This window comes from Macrotis lagotis, chromosome X (assembly GCF_037893015.1).
Source record: "Macrotis lagotis isolate mMagLag1 chromosome X, bilby.v1.9.chrom.fasta, whole genome shotgun sequence".
In the NCBI taxonomy this organism is placed as follows: domain Eukaryota; kingdom Metazoa; phylum Chordata; class Mammalia; order Peramelemorphia; family Peramelidae; genus Macrotis; species Macrotis lagotis.
The window spans coordinates 318094101-318113021 of record NC_133666.1 but is presented as its reverse complement, the minus strand read 5'-3'; the positions used below and the strand labels follow the sequence as shown (position 1 = coordinate 318113021).

Below are 18921 nucleotides of genomic sequence, written 5' to 3'. Positions count from 1 at the left end.
TTTTTTGGTCTTTGCAAGGCAGTGGGGTTAAAGTGACTTGACCAGGATCACACAGCTAGGTGATTATTAAGTGTCTGAGGCCAGATTTGAACTCAGGTACTCCTGACTCCAAGGCCAGTACGCTTTCCACTGCACCACCTAACTGCCTCAGTTTAACTTCTTTCTAATGACTATAAACATCATCCCATCTACCCCCAAGCAGAGGTCCAACTCCCCCACTTTGGTTCTTATTTTCCCAGTCTAGAGAGAGGGAAGGGGACTGACATGAGGATGTCTTTGGTAGAAGTGAGAAAAGTGAGAAAACTTTCTACAGCAATGCAATTTATACTTTCTCTGCAACTTAGTTTTTGAGAGTTTTTCCGGATGTTAGAAAGACCTGGATTTTGAATACTGTCCTCTAAAGTTGCTGAGAATCTATTTATAAATTATTTTATGATTCTTTTTTTCCTCATATGCAGAGTAGGAGCAATACATATAGTAACTGCTTCATAGGACTCAGATGGGATAATGTATGTAAAGAACTTTACAAATTTGAAGTCTCATACACATGTTTGCACACACATACAAATAATGTGAGCTATCATTATTATTCTTATTAACGTATAGACAGCTCTGTTTGTTAGTAAGTTTTTCTTGACATCAAATATCAATTTACTTCTTTTGACTTTTACTTATGGTTTCTGGTTCTGCCCTTGCTAGAAAAATAAGACTGCCTAATCTGTTGTTCACTGCCTTAAAGATACTTGAAGAACTATCGTGACTGAAGAAATTTTGAAGATCATTCATAACCTTCTGGTTGTTTAATATATTTTATATACTTTAGTCTGAGCTAGTATGCCATAAAAAGAATTTGAGTACTATTCAGATACATAGTTCTGAGAATATGAATTAAGTTTTTATTTCTTAATTTGAAAGGGCTGAATAGGAATAAATCTTATCTCTTCTTCAAATTTAGGTAAACTCTTCCACATAGACTTTGGATATATTTTGGGTCGAGATCCAAAGCCTCTCCCTCCTCCAATGAAACTGAATAAAGAAATGGTGGAAGGCATGGGAGGAACACAAAGTGAGCAGTATCAAGAATTTCGTAAACAGTGTTACACAGCTTTTCTCCACCTGCGAAGGTAAAATTTACTAGATACTATTGAAAGTTGGAAGTTTCATATCCTTTTCATATTCCATCATATGTAAAAATGACTTCCTTCAATATGGAGAACAAGGGAATGTCCTGTATGCACAGTCTTCTTTATATTTCCTTTTCTACAATGACACAGGTGACAATATTTCTTAGTTTATCTCATTTGAAGATGTTTGAATAATAATATTCAGAGTGCTGGATTTGGAGTCAGAAAGACCTAATTTCAAGTGTGGCTTTAAGCTTCCAGCATGATTTTGAAAAACTCACTTCTTGAAACCTCTAGGCCTGAAGTTTCAGAAATTTGCAAAGTTGGAAAAAACGTTAGGTATTATATATTCTAACCCATCCTGACTGGAAATTACCCCCTATGCCCTTTTTAACTAGTGTTTATGTATTCTTCATTTGCATACCTCTGTTAAAGGAAAATCTACCTTTCAAGGCATCCATTCTCTTTTTAGATAGTTTTAGTTGTTAAGAGATTTTTCTTTTCATTTTTCATTTTTCTTTTCATTAAAGCTTCTTGTTTATAACTTTGACTTTAATTCTGTCTCCTAGCACCAATTATTCCTAATTCTGCTATCTATTTATAAGCAAAAATCTGGTACTTGCATGTAAAATTTCTACAAATATTTAGACATTGGATGACTCCTTATGCCTTCTTATCCAAACAGAACATATCTCATTCCTTTAATCAGTTCTTATGTGCCATACTTTTTTAGAAAGCTGACCATTACGGTTTAATTTATTCTTTTATGTTCTTCTTAAATTGTAGTTACTAGAGCTGCCTCTAGACACTATTTCCTCCTATTATAACCCAATATTTTACTTATTCTTTTCTTCTTTTGTATGTCATTCTTGACTCATATTTTGCTTGCAGTCCACTTAAATATCCAGATCTTTTTCAGACATACTGTGCTTATCTGAATCTTTTTTCAATTCAATTCAGTAAGCATTCACACTGGGAATACACAAATTAAAATGAGAGTCTCTATCTTCATGGTACTTTCATTTTCCTTTTTTGGATACTGATTTTGTATTGCACTTTATTAGCTGTTTTTCCAGGCTTTGTGTTGTCTTCAGATTTCATGAGCATGTCATGTTTGCCATTGTCCAGGTCATTGATTAAAAACTTTCTGTATCCTAGAACCAAGCATAGACCCTACTTTATTCCCCTACAGATCCCCTTAAAACTGGTTATTGAGCCATTAATGTCTTTGAGTTTTGTCATTAAACAGCTTCCAGATCCTTCTGATTATTGTCATCCCCGCTCCAGCATTTCATTATAGATAGTATGATAGCATTGTAAATATTTTGACAAAGTCTAGGCAAAGGATATCTATAGCAATCACCAGTCAACCAGTTTTACAGTACTTAAAAAAAATGAGTTTAATCTATAGTGACTTATTTATGCTCATTATTTGGCTCTAGTCAGTTAACTAGTTCTGAATTTGCTTAAGTGGAAGTCTGACAACTTCTTCAATTTTGGGAAGGTTTTGAGTTAAAATTGCAACAACAGACTATATCTTTTGTACAAGAACGAATCTAGAGGGCAGCTGGCTGGTGTAGTGTATAGAGCACTGATCCTGCAGTCAGGAGGACCTGAATTCAAATGTGGCCTCAGACATTTAATACTTACTTAGCTGTGTGAACTTGGGCAAGTCACCTAATCCTATTTCCTTGCAAAAAACAAAAAGAACCAGTCCAGCTAAGAACAAAAGATACTACATCTATAAGATGATTCTTTAATTCTAATTTCATGGACATTTTTAAGACAAAGAAAAATACAAAACATTCCTCAGCCCTTGCTGAATCCTTTTTCAGTGTTGTTGAAGTAGTAGTAGTAAGGGAAGTAGAAGGGGACAATAATATTAGTAATCACAAGGTTTAGGTGGTTTATAAATATTATTATTGTACTCTAAATGTAATCTCAATGACTAATAAAACTGTACTATTGGAAGAATTGAACCACACCAATATTTTCATTCATTTGTACAATAAGTGAATCTAGAAGATAAAAGGAAGTTCCAGTGTAATTCAAGGATGTCTTTTAGCTTCTGCTTGATAGACAAATAAATTGGCAGGGTTAATTTTTCATTATGTGCCCCAAAGCAAAAAGAAGCATAATTTCATTAGAGCATTTGGTTATCTTGCTGTGCAATGCTCACAATGAACATAAGCAATGAGATTAACCTAAGCATAATTATAGCTTTTATACTAACATCTGTTACAGAAAATAAGGAGGTAGAGAAATCCTATTAAAATTTTGACAATGATCCTCCAAACCAAGGCAACATATGCATTGATATTTGATGACTTGAATGCAAAAAATTGGCTGTATTCTGAACAGATAGAGCATAGCCACATCAGTAAAATGATAGGTTCTTTGAATTATTGCCATACTTATATATGTGTGTATATACATTTATATATCTCCAAATGTATATACATACGTACATGTACAATACATCTCCAGCTATACAAAGCTCAAAAGAAAGTAGAGGGTTATAGAGTATGGTGAGTTTAAAATGAGATGACGTTCTTAACAAACCATAAAGTGCTATATATGTTATATAGCCATCAGCATTACTTCCTTTTTAAATAGCTCCAATTTCCAATAGTTTTCTATAGTCTGAATATTTGATATAAAAATAAAATTTTTAAAATTTAATTCTCATATTTTCAAAGTTTCTTTTTTAACAGCTGCCAAATTAAAAGAAAAGATGTTACCAGAGTATGACTGGGAAAGGACAGAACCCAGCCATAGTAATAATAGCATCAAAGTATATCTTAGTTCACTTTTTCCTATTCTATTCTTTTGGAGATATATCCAAAGCTGTATTTTCATGGTGAATCCCACAGATATCCTAGCATAATTTCCTAGTCATACTTCTTGTGTCAGTTTATTTTCTTGACCATAGATCTTTAATTCAAGTTGCTTATTACTCCTAATTTGCACATTTGTACCCATCCATGTGAGGCTAGACAAATCAGGATTTTTTTTTTTCTGTTTTTTTCCCCCTTGGATTTTTGTCTTTTGTGCATTTGTGAATATGCTACATTGAAGTTATAGTCTGTAGTTTCTAACTTGTTGTGCAAGCAGGTCTTTTTTTTCTCCTTATCCCTTTTCATTTTAAAACCTTTTGATTAGATATGAAAGACTTTACAAAAATTATATTTTACCAGGCCTCAGTAGGTATACTCCATCTCCAACCAAGAGCCCATTATTCTTATTTCCTCATTTGCAAAATTAGGAATTAAACTAGGTGGTTTCTAATGTTCCTTCTACTTTTAAATCCCATGAAAGTAAAAGACATCTAGCACTCTGATTGTTATGATTGCCAAGCCTCATGGAAAGAGAAGCAAACTCAGCTAGAAGTGAAATAGAAATGACTTCTGGAGAGTAAGATCAGCATACTGGCATCCCTTTAAATAAATTCTAGGCTTTGAACTTTTATAAAGCTGAGAAGGACAGAAGGAACCCGGCTAAAAGATCTATTTCTGGTAATCATTCCTTTTTCCTGTAGTTCATTACTAGAGCTGTAGGTAATATTTTCCTTACTTCAATTGGCTTCCCCCTTTGCTATCCAATAAAAAAAATTTCACCTTATTTGAAGTGATGTAAAATCACTTATATTTAAACTGGGAGTGCCCTCATCATCTTTATCTCTGCCTCCTTTGCCATTCTTCTGAGGTTAAAGTCTTATATGATCCAAAAAAGACCTTAATGTATGATTTTGTCTCTTGTTTTTAACACCGTCTCAGTCTTTTATAGGAAGTAGTTGATTTGTCCTTCACCCTCCCTTCTTTTCTCAATGTCGGTGTACCTCATATCTTTTCCCAAATTTTTATTTAGATTTGATTGTTACAGCAAAAAAGTAACAAGAATATTTGCTTAAATAAAGGTCGTATAACTTCAATGATTAATCTGAGTTGGCAAGACCATTTTCCTCTGTCTTTATTTTCAAGCTAATTATACAGATGAGTATGTGGTCTTAGCAACTAGCTTCTCATGGATAGGGTTTGTTTTATCAGGGAAAAAGTATAATGAAAAATAGCACATTAGATAGACTTGACATTGCCATTAGGAATAACCAAAAATCATATACTCCTTGCCAAGGTTTTTTAAGGTGTGTATTATTTGAGGCATGTCTATGGGACAGGTGTACAGATCATGTGTTATCTTTTCCATAAATAAAACTCTTCATTTTGCAAAATGTGATTTTGTTTATCCTTAGAGTACCTAAGTATATCAGTGTATCTTTGTAGCTCTCTTAAGAGAGTGAGAAGATTGATGTTCTTTGAATTTGCCAACTGAAGTAGAAGCACTTAAACATATTAAAGTTCTTTAATAAATATATGGATTTTTTAAATAAATGAAACACTGCCAAAAATATATATGTTGAAAAGTAGTGCTATCAGAAAAGAGGGTAGACAAGATAATATGAATTCATAGCTAGAGAAATTCAAAGGAACTCTTATCTTATTGAAAACAAACAAACCAGAGTCATAGAAACTCATTGATTATTGATAGTAATTCAGTAATTCAGCAGGCCTTGAGGCCTGGTAAAATATAATTTTTGTAAAGTCTTTCATATCTAATCAAAAGGTTTTAAAATGAAAAGGGATAATAAAGAGGAAAAAAGATCTGCTTGCATAACAAATTAGAATATTAATTGAGAACTCAGTTAACATTTCCAAAAACTGAACATAATCATGAAGGTTAACCTTAGTAGTCCAAGCTTCAAGCCTTCTTTATGGTATAGAGTGTATTACAGGAAATTGCTTCTTTTAAATTTAATATTTGGTTTACAGTATTATTTACATTCCTCTTTCCAAGTACATTGATAGAAACATTTGCACTTAAAAATTTTAGACTGTTTATGATGTCATATTGTAGATTTGTCTTTTAGGTAATGTGTTTAGGATAAAGTTCAATATTAATATGATAATTCTGTACAAAATAAATGCATAAAATAATTAAGGATTATTGATTGTCAGTGATACAGAACTATAAAACAGTGAGCCCAATTTTTTCTTTACCTATTTATATTTTTAATGGGCATAACTTTCATGAATTTAGAAAAAATTAAGTTGCTTCAGTTCTCATTGTAACATTTTTCTTAGTACTTAGTGGCAGTATTCAGTAAGTTTTTGAGACAACTATAAGATAATACATTAATATTGTAAAGGACATTAACTGGTTATATACTCTAGGGATTCTGATTTTATAGAGGAGGAAACTCAGACCCTTACCCAGGTCACACAGTGGCTTAGTGGCAAAATAGGTATTCAAATTCAAGTCCTGTGATTTCCAAGTACATTTAGCACCATATATCCTCCCCAATAAAATGAGGTAATATATTGATATAATAGAGTTTTTGTTTTATTTTGGTTTTGGTTTTTTGCAAAGGAATGTGGTTAAATGGCCTAACCAAGGTTAACCATCTAGGTCATTATTGTGTCTGAGGCCAAATTTGAACTCAGGTCCTCCTGTCTCCAGGGCCGCTACTTTATCCACTGTGCACCTAGCTGCCCCCCATAATGTGCACCTTCAGTAATGAAAATATGTTAAGTGAAAAACATGAACATATGATAGATTAAGAGAGCTCTTGAAACTTGTTTTTCTTTGTATGTACAATTACCTTAGATGCCTCAACTGAAAGAAAATTGTGTCCAATTTAAAAAAAAAATCCTTACCTTACACTGGCCACTTTGATACTGTGACCAGAATTACTGGGATGTTTAAATATTTTGGACTCTTAGGCTTTAAAAATTTTTCTTTTATCTTTTTTTTTTTGATGAATAAAATGATGCTTATTTTATTTGAAAATTGTATAAGGCTCTTATAATTGTGTTTGGGGCTTATTTAGGATAAATTGAACATAAAGTCAGATCTTCTTAGATTATAATATAGGCCACATTGGAAAACCAATTTTTATAAAGGAGACAAGTGAGTGTTCAAATTACTATTATTAAATTCTTTACATTTTAAGTGTGATCAGAAGCTTTCCTAATTGTTTATTGATCACTGTTGTTTGCTAGATCCAATAGAAGAAGAAAGTTCAAACTAGAAGTATTTAAGTAATTCATCTGGAAATTATTTAAGTAATTCATCAGGACAACAGTTTGTTTTTCAGTTATTCAATCATGTATGACTTTTTCTAGCTCCTAAGAACCTTTGCATGTCACGCCCTTCTAACCTTCACTATCTCTTTGCAGTCTTTTTCAAGTTCATTGTTTCCATGTCACCATGTACTTATCAGTCTATCTTATCTGCCAAACCCTTTTCCTTTTACCTTCAGTCTTTCTCAACATCAAAATCTTTTCCAGTGAATCCCATCTTTTTTCCCTTAAGAGGTCAAAGTATATTTCCTTAAGAGTTCAATGTATTTAAGCTTCAACTTCATTATTTGTCCTTCCAGTGAATAGCCTGAATTAATATCTTTAAGTGTTGACTGATTTGTTCTCCTTTCTGTCAAAGGGCCTATTGAAAAGACTTGTCCAGCACTACAGTTTAAAAATTATGATTCTAAGGTGGTCCTCTGCTTTCCTTATGATCAGTTCTCACAGCCATAGAATTGGCAGGAGAAAGTCATAGCTTTGACTAGCTAGACCTTTGTCAGCAGGCTACTAATGCCATTTTTTTAGTATACTGTCAAGATTTGCTATAGTTTCCTTGCAAGGAACAATAGCCTTTTAATTTCATGATTATGGTTGTATCTATAATGATCTTTGAGACAACTATTATAAAATCTGACACTGCTTCCATTTTTTCTCGCTCTATTTTCCAGTAAGTGACAGAACCTATTGTCAAGATCTTTTTTATTCCATATTTTAAACTTCAAACTAGGTTTTATACACTCTGCTCTTTTTACCTTCATCAAGAGACTTCTTAATTTTTCACTTTCTGCCATCAGGGTAGTAATACCTATGTATCTGAAATTGTTGATATTTCTCCCAGCCACCTTAATTTTGTCTTTTGATTCATTCACCCTGGCATTTCACATGATGTTCTCTGTATATTAGATAAATAAGGTTACAATATGGTGTTGTTGTCTTCTTTTACCAATCATAAACTAGTCAGCTGCTCCATGTATAGATGTGACTGATGCTTCTGGGCTCACATAGTCATTCTTCAAGAAGACAAGATGATTTGGTGCTTCCATCTCTTTTAGGACTTGTCACAATTTTTGGTGATCTACATAATCAAGGAATTTAGTGTAGTATATGAAGCAGAATGGAGATGTATTTTCTGGAAATCCATTTCTTTCTCCATAATCCAGGGAATGTTGGCAATTTGGTCTCCTGTTCTGACTCTTAGAAACATGCCAGGTATTCTGATGATTCTTGGCACACCTATTGCTTGCAAAATTTTAAGCATGAGCTCCCTGGACTGTGCACAATGAATACAGTTAAGCAATTTTTATATTCCTTGACATTGCCTTTCTTTAGATTTGAGATATAAATGGAACTTTTTCCATTAGTCACTTTTCAATTTTCCAAATTTGCTGGTATATTGAGTACAACATTTTAATGATATCATCTTTAAGAATTTTAAATAGCTCGGCTGGAATTCTATCATCTGCACTAGCCTTTTTGTTCATAATACTTTCTAAATCCCACTTGACTCAGTCTCAAGGATATATATATAGCTCTAGATCAGTAAACACATCATTGTATTTATTTATCAGATTATAAGTATTATAGGTTGGAATAGAATATACATCTTATGATTTTTTCAGTTGATGTTCTTTAGAAAGTACTGGTGTGTCAAAGAGGAAATCATTTTAAAAATTTTGGGGGGGAGTATTAATTATTCAGAATGCATTCACCTTCCAGAAACTTCCTCTCCCATCTCCATAAGATATTTTTGAATGTGGTTTTCACCAAGGATATTTTTTATGAAGACATATAAAAAGAATAGGTAGGCTTTCAGAAATGATTTTCTACTGTAGATGTCATCTTAACTCAAATGACTGAACAAGGTAGAGAATATATGATGTTGATGTTTATTTTTTATTACAAAATGCAAATAAGGTTCTGGAGACTCTCTTCATAGTTGCCTACAGTGAATATGTTAAAATCTTAAAAAAAAGTTATGTGAATGTCAAATAGTTAACATTGTTTAGTTATCCTCTGAATATCACTATCAAGCAAGGCATAAACTGGTAAATGTGTAATCCAGATGTAAACAGCAGTCATGAAGAATGGTCAGATTATTATAAGGCCTCTTCAGTGAGCTCCATTTCATAAAAGAGAGAAGGAAAAACTTGGTAGATGAAGAATGCACATAGTACAACTTGGAACTTCATTTTTCAATGTAGAGAAGTTGGGAAATTCTATTTGAGTTGCATCTTACTCATGCTTTTCATGTATTTAAAATATTTTGACACTATTAACTCAAGACTTTTAAGTTTAAATATAAGTTCAAAAACTTTCAAAGTACAAATTAACTATTTAGTTAACTGTTGTTAACTATTTAAGTAACTGGGAATTAACTACAACTTGAAAATTGATATACTATCTTGAAGAGAAGGCATTTTGTTCTTTCAATCCACATTAGATGATTATTGAAAAACTAATTTGCTCACAGATGGATTATTGAGAAAGGAATTTTAAATATATACTATAATATATACTAAATATATACTATAAATATGAACTAAGTTAAGTTTGATAGATTAATATTATTAACCAGGCAAAGTTATTACAATTATTTAAAATACTTCTTGGAAACAAGTTGTAAAATGTGTAGTATTAATTTACTTTTGTTATCTATTTTATAGAGCAGGGCTGTCCAACCTTATTTTTACAAGTTTTTATTGAAACAATAGACAGTATATTTTGATTTGCCATTTTCGTGAGAGCTCTGCGGTAGCTAGGCTTTGTTTACTAAAGCATTTAATAAACCCACAGGGGGCTGCATAAAATTGCATTGCAGGCTACATTTTGGACAGCCCTATGATAGAGCATCTATTTTTCTTTTATCTTCAAATTTTTCATATCCTTTGTCAGCTAAAAGCTTGCAAGTCAGTCATTTCTACAAAAGTCGATGTCTGCATTGGCTCATATACAAAAAAATTCCAGCAGTGGATGGTGATCTTTTAAAAAAAAATCTTTATTCTAACTTTTAAAAAAAAACAAATTCAGTTGAATTTAATTGGAATTTATTTATTTATTACTACTGTTTAGAAGTAGCATACTAAGATTTTAATTATACATGTCACATTTGCACCCCCCCAATCTAGTAATAACAATATATCATACACAATTAACTATTATTAAAAAATATAGTGAGATCACATGTTTGAAGAACTTTGGCTCAGGGAGGTTAATTCCTTGGTCATAGTTCATATCAGAATCAAGACTAGAAATGGGTCTCCTAATGTTAGTCTTTTTCACTTTTGTATTTAAAATATAGAATCATATCACCTACTTCTTCTGGGAAGAAAATCACCATCAATAGCTAAGTGGTCACAAGTAAATTACAAATGCTATTCTGTCTTCAGGCATTGCTGCAGCATGCCTAACAAAATATTGTGTTTCTAAAAATTAGCATATTGGACCAAGAATTAACTTAGTTTAAAAAATGCAATGAGTAATAAATGTATGTATGTGTGTAGACATACATAATACTACTTTTTCTTGATAGATGAAGCTGCATGTATGTTTCCTTGTGCCTATCAATCTTTGTCTATCAAGGGTAAGAAATATGATTTTTTTTTTCAATTAGCAAAAGGTTTTATGCAAATGTAATTTTAAAATACATTGAAAAATTAAGAGGAAAAATGGTTAGTAAAAATTTCCATTCATACAAATATAAATTCAATCAGTTATTCTGAGTTTCTTAATGGAGTGTCTGAAGGGATATTTTCTCTGTCATTTTTTTAAATGTGTCTAAGGTAAAAATTAAATCCAATACAAAAACATCCAATTAAAAAACAATACACCAATTTTTAAAAAAACAACCCAACCATATTGTTAATGATGATAGACAGTATGTTCAACAGATTCTCTGGTGGTGAATTAGACTGGTGACTGGACCAGTAAATGGAGAGTGCAGTTAATGCTGACAGTTGTAAACACATTAAGTCAGAGGGCGGTGAACCCAAATAGAAAGTACATATTAAATGGAGCAGCCTCCAAATAAGGTGAGAGTTTTAATGGATTTTTCCTTGTATGGATTATCAAAACTTTATCTCTTAGAAAAACAAATTTAAAGGTTATTAGAAATCTTCGAAACCATTATCATCATAGAGAAATTCTTTGAGATAAAAGTAAAGTGGAGATAGGGTGGAATGCACATACACAGTGGTGTGGAGTGCAGGCACAAATGTGAAATGGGGAAAGATTTATATTGAATTTTAAAATTAAGTGATTTGACTGCTTTTATCCAAGCTACATACTAGGGAAATTTTAGACACCAAATATTGTGAGGGTCTTAATGTCTTTCCAGCTCTTAACCTTTTAAATTTAATGACTGTATCATATAGCCTTTATAGCCAGCTTAATAACACAGCCATTTAGATTGCTTCACTTTGTTTTGTTTTGCTTTATTTATATTTAAATAATGTAAGTACATAAACATACAATTATTTTTCACTCCTTCCATCCTCTGTTCAGTTTAATTCAACATGCAATATTTATTAAGCTTCTTCTTAGTTTAGGGCAGGCAATATATGTTGGTGATACAAAGACACACATACATACATACAAGCACATACACTATATTAAGAATCAGGGCTAAGGATATTAAGAATCAAGAGTGTCCCACTTGAGTTGATATATGAATAAGTTCTTATAGGCATAATTTGCTTTCCTTTTCTTCCAGCCCCTGCCACCTGCCTATTTCCATCTGCTTAAAAGATAAAGGATGGTGACTATAGTCCTTTTGTGAAAAATTGAGAATTGCCCTTATATACCTTTAATCCTAATATTCAGCTACTAGAAAACATTCTTTTTTTTAAAGGAGAAATAATTGATGAATACATATTTTTTGGTATCCTTGCTGGGTCCATCTTATATTTAAAGAAATAAGTTGAAGTGCAGAGTAATCAAGTGATTTTTCTAACCTCACACACAGAAATCATTAGCCAATCTTAAGTTTAGCTTATATGTTCTCAATTCTCCAGGCCTGCAGTAGCCAAAATAAGATCTGCAGGGTGATTTTTATGCAACCACTTCAGTGTTTACTAAATGCTTTAGTAAACAAAGCCAAGCTACCACAGAACTCTCACTAAAAAGGCAAATCAAAATATATTTTTTCAATAAGAAACTTTTGAAAGTATAGTTGTTCAACTGTGCTATAGGCTACATCTGATTATGTTCTCTTCTGTGAGAGAAGAGTAAACTGACTAAGGCTTACTCTTAGTAAAACTAAAAAAAATTCATTATTATAAAAAAAGTTTTTATTATTTAGCCCTTTGTTGATTTTCATGGATAATGTAAAATTTTGAAAATGATGATAAAATTTACATTTTAGGATTTAGATGATTATTTTGTCACTGTAAATTGCATTGTCACTACAATCTTAAGTATCATTTTCATATACTTGAGTGATTTCCTTCTACATTACTAATTAATGATGGAACTCTGTTCTTTTGTTTGATATATCATATGCTTGCTAAATTTTGAATATTTGAACTTGTGGTTTTAAAAAAAATTTCAGTACAAAACTACTACCGAACTATTGAGTTTCCAAATAAAAAGCCAATAAAATAGACATCTGAAGCTTAAGCTTGCAAATCAACTCCATATAATGTAGTGAAAGGAAGAACAAAATTAAAATGCATGGGTACTTTCATCTGGGGATCAAGGAATTTTACTAATGTCAAACACTTAAATGAAATGGATACATAAAGGTTTATCCTTTCCTCCCCAAGAGTTGATATAAAAGCAAATTGTCTAATTTGACAGTTAAAAAAATCAGCTCTTCCTCTTTCTCCCTTCTTCCTCTCCTTGCATTCCTAAGTTAAGTTTGAAATTCCTGACTTCTCTAACTTAGAGTTGAAGTGTATGGATGTTATCAATTCAGCTTTTGTCTTTCCTCACTTTTCATACAAGAACTAACTAGGTATCCTCTTCTCCATCAGTCTGTCACTCAACAAGTATTTATCAAACATATATTCAGTCATCAGTATTACACTTAGTTGAGTAAAATCTAGGCATTATAGAAGATACTTTTGGGGGGGAATAAGTGGTATTGTGCTCACTCTCAAATAAGTATACATTTGAAATGAAATATTGTCTTTATAAGAATTTACTAACTATGCTCTTTCCTTTATTGCAAACATAGCCAAAACCACAATATTTATAATGGAGAGGCATTATCCAGGTAAATGTTTTGGTCGAAGACTTCTTCCAAGAAGTTTAGCTATTGGTTTGCTAGAGGTCCCAGGTTGTCAGGGAGTCAAGGCAGTTTTTGAATAATCTCAATATCGTAATAATTGTAATGTTATCTAACATTTTTATTTTCATTTGCAAAGTTCTTTATGCATATTTTCTCACTTGATATCCTTATTTACATGAAACGATGATTGCCATTGAAAAGAAGTTATTCTTTTTATTTCTACACCATGAATTGTTGGTATGAGAGAAATATAGGTACTAACCTCATCATTTTATTCTCCTCTTTCTTTCCCCCTTGTTCCTTTTAGGTATTCCAATTTAATTTTGAACTTATTTTCCCTTATGGTGGATGCCAACATTCCAGATATTGCTCTTGAACCAGATAAAACTGTAAAAAAGGTAATTATGAAGTTTCCTCAAACAATATTGTCATTGAATTATTTTTTGAATTTATTAATTATGAAAGGTTAGTTGAATGGTAAAAATAATAAAAGAGGATGGAATTGCATCAGGGATGGAGTATTAATAGACTGATTATGGAACTCATTACAAGGAAGCACTGAGTACTTAATATGACTACTTAAATGTTTTCTAGGTCTGTATACCGAACACTAGTGGAATATAGTCAGTCTTTTTATCTTCCATTAACTCAAGAAAACATGTGGTTTACTTTGTCTGTGTTACAAATAATTTTAATATAATCTCATTAATCTTCACAATCATTTTTATTACCAAAGAATTTAATTGTAGAATTGTGTTTTTGTTTATTCCTCATTTGTTATAGTGATATTTGATTCAGAATCCCACAAATTCTTTTATCTAGTTTGCAGGTGTTTTAAGTAGAGAAAACATGTTTCTGCCTCAGCAAGTACTGTTCATGATATTGGCTTTTGACAAGCTTTATTTTCTATAATTTTATTTTTTGTCATTGATTATAATTCATTCATCAGAAAGTATAATTGACTGATATAAATTTCCTTTATTCTTCTTTGGCTATTATACCAGATTTCAAAAGTTTCCATCCTTTTGATATCTGCTGACTTCATAGGCTATCTTTTTGCATATTTTTATGCCATTTATCTCTGTCATGGCTTTGCTCTTACTTGAATTGATTTTATTCATTTTTTGTTTTGAGGTCTTTTATGTGAGAATCTTGACAGTATTTATCAAATGAAAATTTCCAATTTCTTATACCAATTAAGTTCTTCTTTATTAGTTCCATATCTGTTTAGAAAAAAAATCTAAATGTGAAAACATTTTCTTTTTGATTATAATGGATTTTATTGTAAAATTCTTTTTTGTAAATTTGATGGTTTATAAAAGGAACATTTACTTTTTTTTGCTTTGCATCTTCCCAATATCTTTGTTTTTTGATTTAAATAGATTTTAAAATGTAATTTCAGTCTTTTTGAGGGCATTTCAAAAGGACAGTTGTTTTCTGCTAAATATATTTTATTGATAACTAATGTAATGTTCCCAATAAAATCATAAAGATGTAGAAAATGTGACAGAATTTTTAAAAATTAGTATATCACAGTGAGTGCTTTAATAATATAGAAGTAGTTCCTTTTCCTTTGATGATTCCATTCGATTCCATTCCTTATTCAATTCCATTTTTCTAATAATATTAGCAATGGACCACAGTTCCATATGCCTGTGAATATTATTCACCTCAGGCAAACCAAAGCTATTTGATAAAGCTTTGCTTTGGCATCTTGATTGGGTTGGATTTATAATGTGATGAAACCTTGAGCTCCCTTGTTGACTCTTTAAATTTCATTATTTGTTCTCAGGGATATAGTAGCAAAATACTAAGTATTAAACAATGTCTTTTAAAAATTGTGCATTATTATCCCTTGAAATAAAATGATCAAGTTTATTTAAGTTGAGAGTTCTTCTTTTGAGTAATATAAATTCACTTGGTCAATATCACATTGTAAAAGTCACTTAACTTCTGAACTTCACTTTCCTCATGATAAAATGGCAGTAATAATAGTTCCAGAACTACTTTGTTTCTTTCACTTATTTGTTGTGAGGCCCAAATAAGAATGTATGTGAAGGTTTGGATTTGATTCTTCTTTCATAACATGATTATTATGGATCTATGTTTAGCATAATTACATATGTAGAGTCTATATTAGAGTGCTTTTTGACAGGGGGAACTGGGGGGAAGGGAGAAAATTGTAAAACTTGAAAATCTTTCCAAAAAAATGATTGGTGAAGACTATTGTTGCATGTTTTGAGAAAAACAAATAGATGAAAATATTTAATTTGGAAAAAAAATGAATGTTTTGTGAACCATGGAGTGATCTACAGGTGTAAGAAAGAAATCATCAATCAACGACATTTGTAAAGTTGACATATAATTATATCAAAACTGTTTGCCCTTTTAAATTATTGATGCTCATTCTCTCTATACATTGATTTTTGCTACTTGGCCAACTAGGTGGCTCAGTGAATAGAACACTGGCCTTGGAATCAGGAGGACCGGAGTTCGAATCCAACCTCTGAAACTTAATAGCTGTGTGACCTTGGACAAGTTACTTAACCTTGATCGCCTCACATCCAGGGTCATCTCCAATTGTCCTGATTCAGATCTGACCCAGTGGAGAAAGTGAGGTTGGTGACTTAGCACAACCCCCCTCATTCAAAATAAATGCACATGCTTGTCCTGGCATCATCTCCCTGTTGTCGTGGTCTTCTTCAGAAATGAAGGACAGACATTATGCTGCCTATTTTATTCTAATTCTTCAAAAATTCATAATTCATATTTGTGCTATGTAGTATTTGATATATAAACAGAATAACTTGTTTATTAGATTCTCTTCCCTAACCATATTAGGTTACAGAATTTCAGGCATTTAGTACACCATCATCATCAGTATAGCATGTATTTATATTCAGTATTTAAATGGTTCTTTACTCCCTCCAGGACTGTATAATCCCTTCAGTCACACCAATAGCAGCTCATTTTCTACTAGCCTTTTTTCCCTTAACCAAGAAAATAACAGAGAAATACTTCCTACCTTCTTTAAAGAAGTTTATAATTTAGAGTATTGTTGTCAAAAAAGGATATATAAATAATCTTAATAAATAATAATTAAAAATTAAGCAGCAAATTATTTTCTTTATAGCTAATATCCAAATTATTTTATAGCTAATGCCCTTCATGTAACTTATATCTATTAATTTGGAAATTAGTAAATCATTTTGGATGCAGTCCTTCTGTTCTCCTTTATGTAGTTTATTTAACTGTTTAATACTGTTCAAAGAAACTTTTATTAGCACATCAAGACCAGCTCTTACTGATCTGAGCAAAATAATACATTATGCTTTATATTAAGGTTTCTTTCACATACCTGCTTTGTTCAAAGGGGGACTAAAGTAGATTGAAAAGAGAGTTTTGGATATTACCCTGGGCCTACTGATGTCCTTGATAGATGTACTTAAGTTAAAACCAACTTTTTGGTTGAAAAGGGAGTTTTAGATGTTAGCCCAACCTACTGATGTACCGGAACCTTGATGGATATATCAGTTAATGAACTTTAATTATGTTTTGTTGATGATAGATCAAAAATTAGAGCATACTTTATAATGCTAGAAAATAATTTGAGAAGCACAGTATTCCATATGTAAGTAAGGTACAAGGGAGAAACTATCAACTCTCTTAATTCAAGAGTTTAATTAATTAATTGAATGGCTAAGAGATATAGTAGACTGATGTGAGTAAGATGTGAGTAAGGGATGTGAATAAGATGAATTAACAAAGAAGTCTTTTAAAAGATAAACCTGAGATGCCCCCCCCCCAAAAGGATGTCTTTATTAAGGATTGTTTTCCTGCCCTTTTGATTAGTGTAAAACTTTTCAATCCTTCAATAGATTTGAAACTTCATTGAGACAGATATTTCACTGATAAATTATATATCAACTTATCCATATCTGCCCACATCATGAAGCATAGCCATATTTTTCTCCCATATAGTAAAAAGTACAGAATTAAAAGTTTTCAATACTGCAATAGGTTAAGGTGCTGTTTGTGCTTTATCTTGTATGATCGGTGAATGATATCATTAAGAAAATCAGTTATTCATGTTAGGAGGCCACATGGAGTTTGGTTTTTAAAGAAATACTGAAGAATACACAGTTAATTGGTATGTAACAAAATGTGTAGTAAATGGTTTAAAGACAAACTATGCCCTTACTATGCTTAAATTTTCTTCTCATTAAGAAAAATACTTCTCTAGGCTTCATATAGACATAAGTTATAATGAATTTCATTCATATAAGGGATGAGGGTTTCAACCTTGTTGAGTGACAAGTTTGTTCAAAAATCATTTTATAAGATGATACTATATCTTTTTGTAGAATAATTAAATAGATGTTTTCAGCTTCTGATTCAACATTTCTAAGCTTTAAACAAAAAAATCTATATGTATTTGAAACAACCCCAAATTAGCTAAAGATCCATTTTGGACTGACCTGTAACATTAAATTGTGTTTACTGTCTGCAAAGTCAATAGCCATTCAGACTATACTATCACATTCACAGAAAGCTTAGAAATGTATTTTTTTTTGTTTCACTATTTCCCATGTCATATTACAGGAGAGAAATTTTATTTGCTTTATTTATAAAAATAGTTAAAACTTGAATCATAATCATTTTTGTTTCTTTTTAAAATACTCCAGACTTTATTCAAGATAGGGGGAAAAAATTATCTATTTCAGCTGAAGTAATCAAGTGAATTCAGCACAAATATGATGTTTAGTTAAAACTTTTTCAGTGGATAGAGCCTTGGAATCAGGAGGATAGGAATTTGAATCCAAAGTCTGATACTTACTGACTGTGTGACCCTGGGCAGGTCACTTAACCCTGATTGCCCCAGATGCAGGGCCATTTCCTATTGTCCTGATTTCTATCTGACCTCTGGAGGAGAAAGTGAGGCTGGTGACTTAGCACATTACCTCCTTACTCAAATCCAATTTATGTGTTTGTCATGACATCACTTCCCTAATGTTATGGTCTTCTTTGAGAATGAAGGACAAACATTATTATTATTCAAAATTTTGTGTTGTTACAGTTGTTTTGTGACTAAACAATTGGGAAATGGGTACAATGAAAGAGTTTTTGATTATATTGGGGTCCCTAATCTTTTGAATAAGGGAACTTTAATGGAAAGTCTTCTGCTTTAACATTTTTAATAAAAGACACTATTACATAAGAGAAATAAAACATTAAATTATTTCAAGTGAAAGTCTTATTACTTTTGTATTAATGAATGTTAGTGTTTTCAAGTACTATATTTTGAACTTTTTAGACAAAAGAGTAAAAGTTGACTTTATACATTGAATTGATTACTTTTCAGGAAAGATATAATGAAGTAAAGTCTGGAAATGTATGTCAGCTTTTTGTTTGTAATGAATAATCTTATATATTG

General features: G+C 31.5%; 1 protein-coding gene and 1 long non-coding RNA gene across 3 annotated transcripts in view; one reads left to right on the top strand and one right to left on the bottom strand.

Moving 5' to 3' along the window:
- PIK3C3 (phosphatidylinositol 3-kinase catalytic subunit type 3) overlaps window positions 1-18921 on the top strand; it is a 227165-nt gene that overhangs the window by 132826 nt on the left and 75418 nt on the right. For both annotated transcript variants that reach the window (XM_074208286.1, XM_074208287.1), the window contains exons 22-23: window positions 956-1124; window positions 13795-13885. In XM_074208286.1, coding sequence (XP_074064387.1) covers window positions 956-1124; window positions 13795-13885 — 260 coding nt within the window. The remainder of the gene's footprint in view (window positions 1-955; window positions 1125-13794; window positions 13886-18921) is intronic.
- LOC141503108 (uncharacterized) overlaps window positions 1-18921 on the bottom strand; it is a 36606-nt gene that overhangs the window by 5332 nt on the left and 12353 nt on the right. Inside the window, exon 2 of the long non-coding RNA XR_012472762.1 lies at window positions 13750-13874. This is a non-coding gene — a long non-coding RNA (uncharacterized LOC141503108). The remainder of the gene's footprint in view (window positions 1-13749; window positions 13875-18921) is intronic.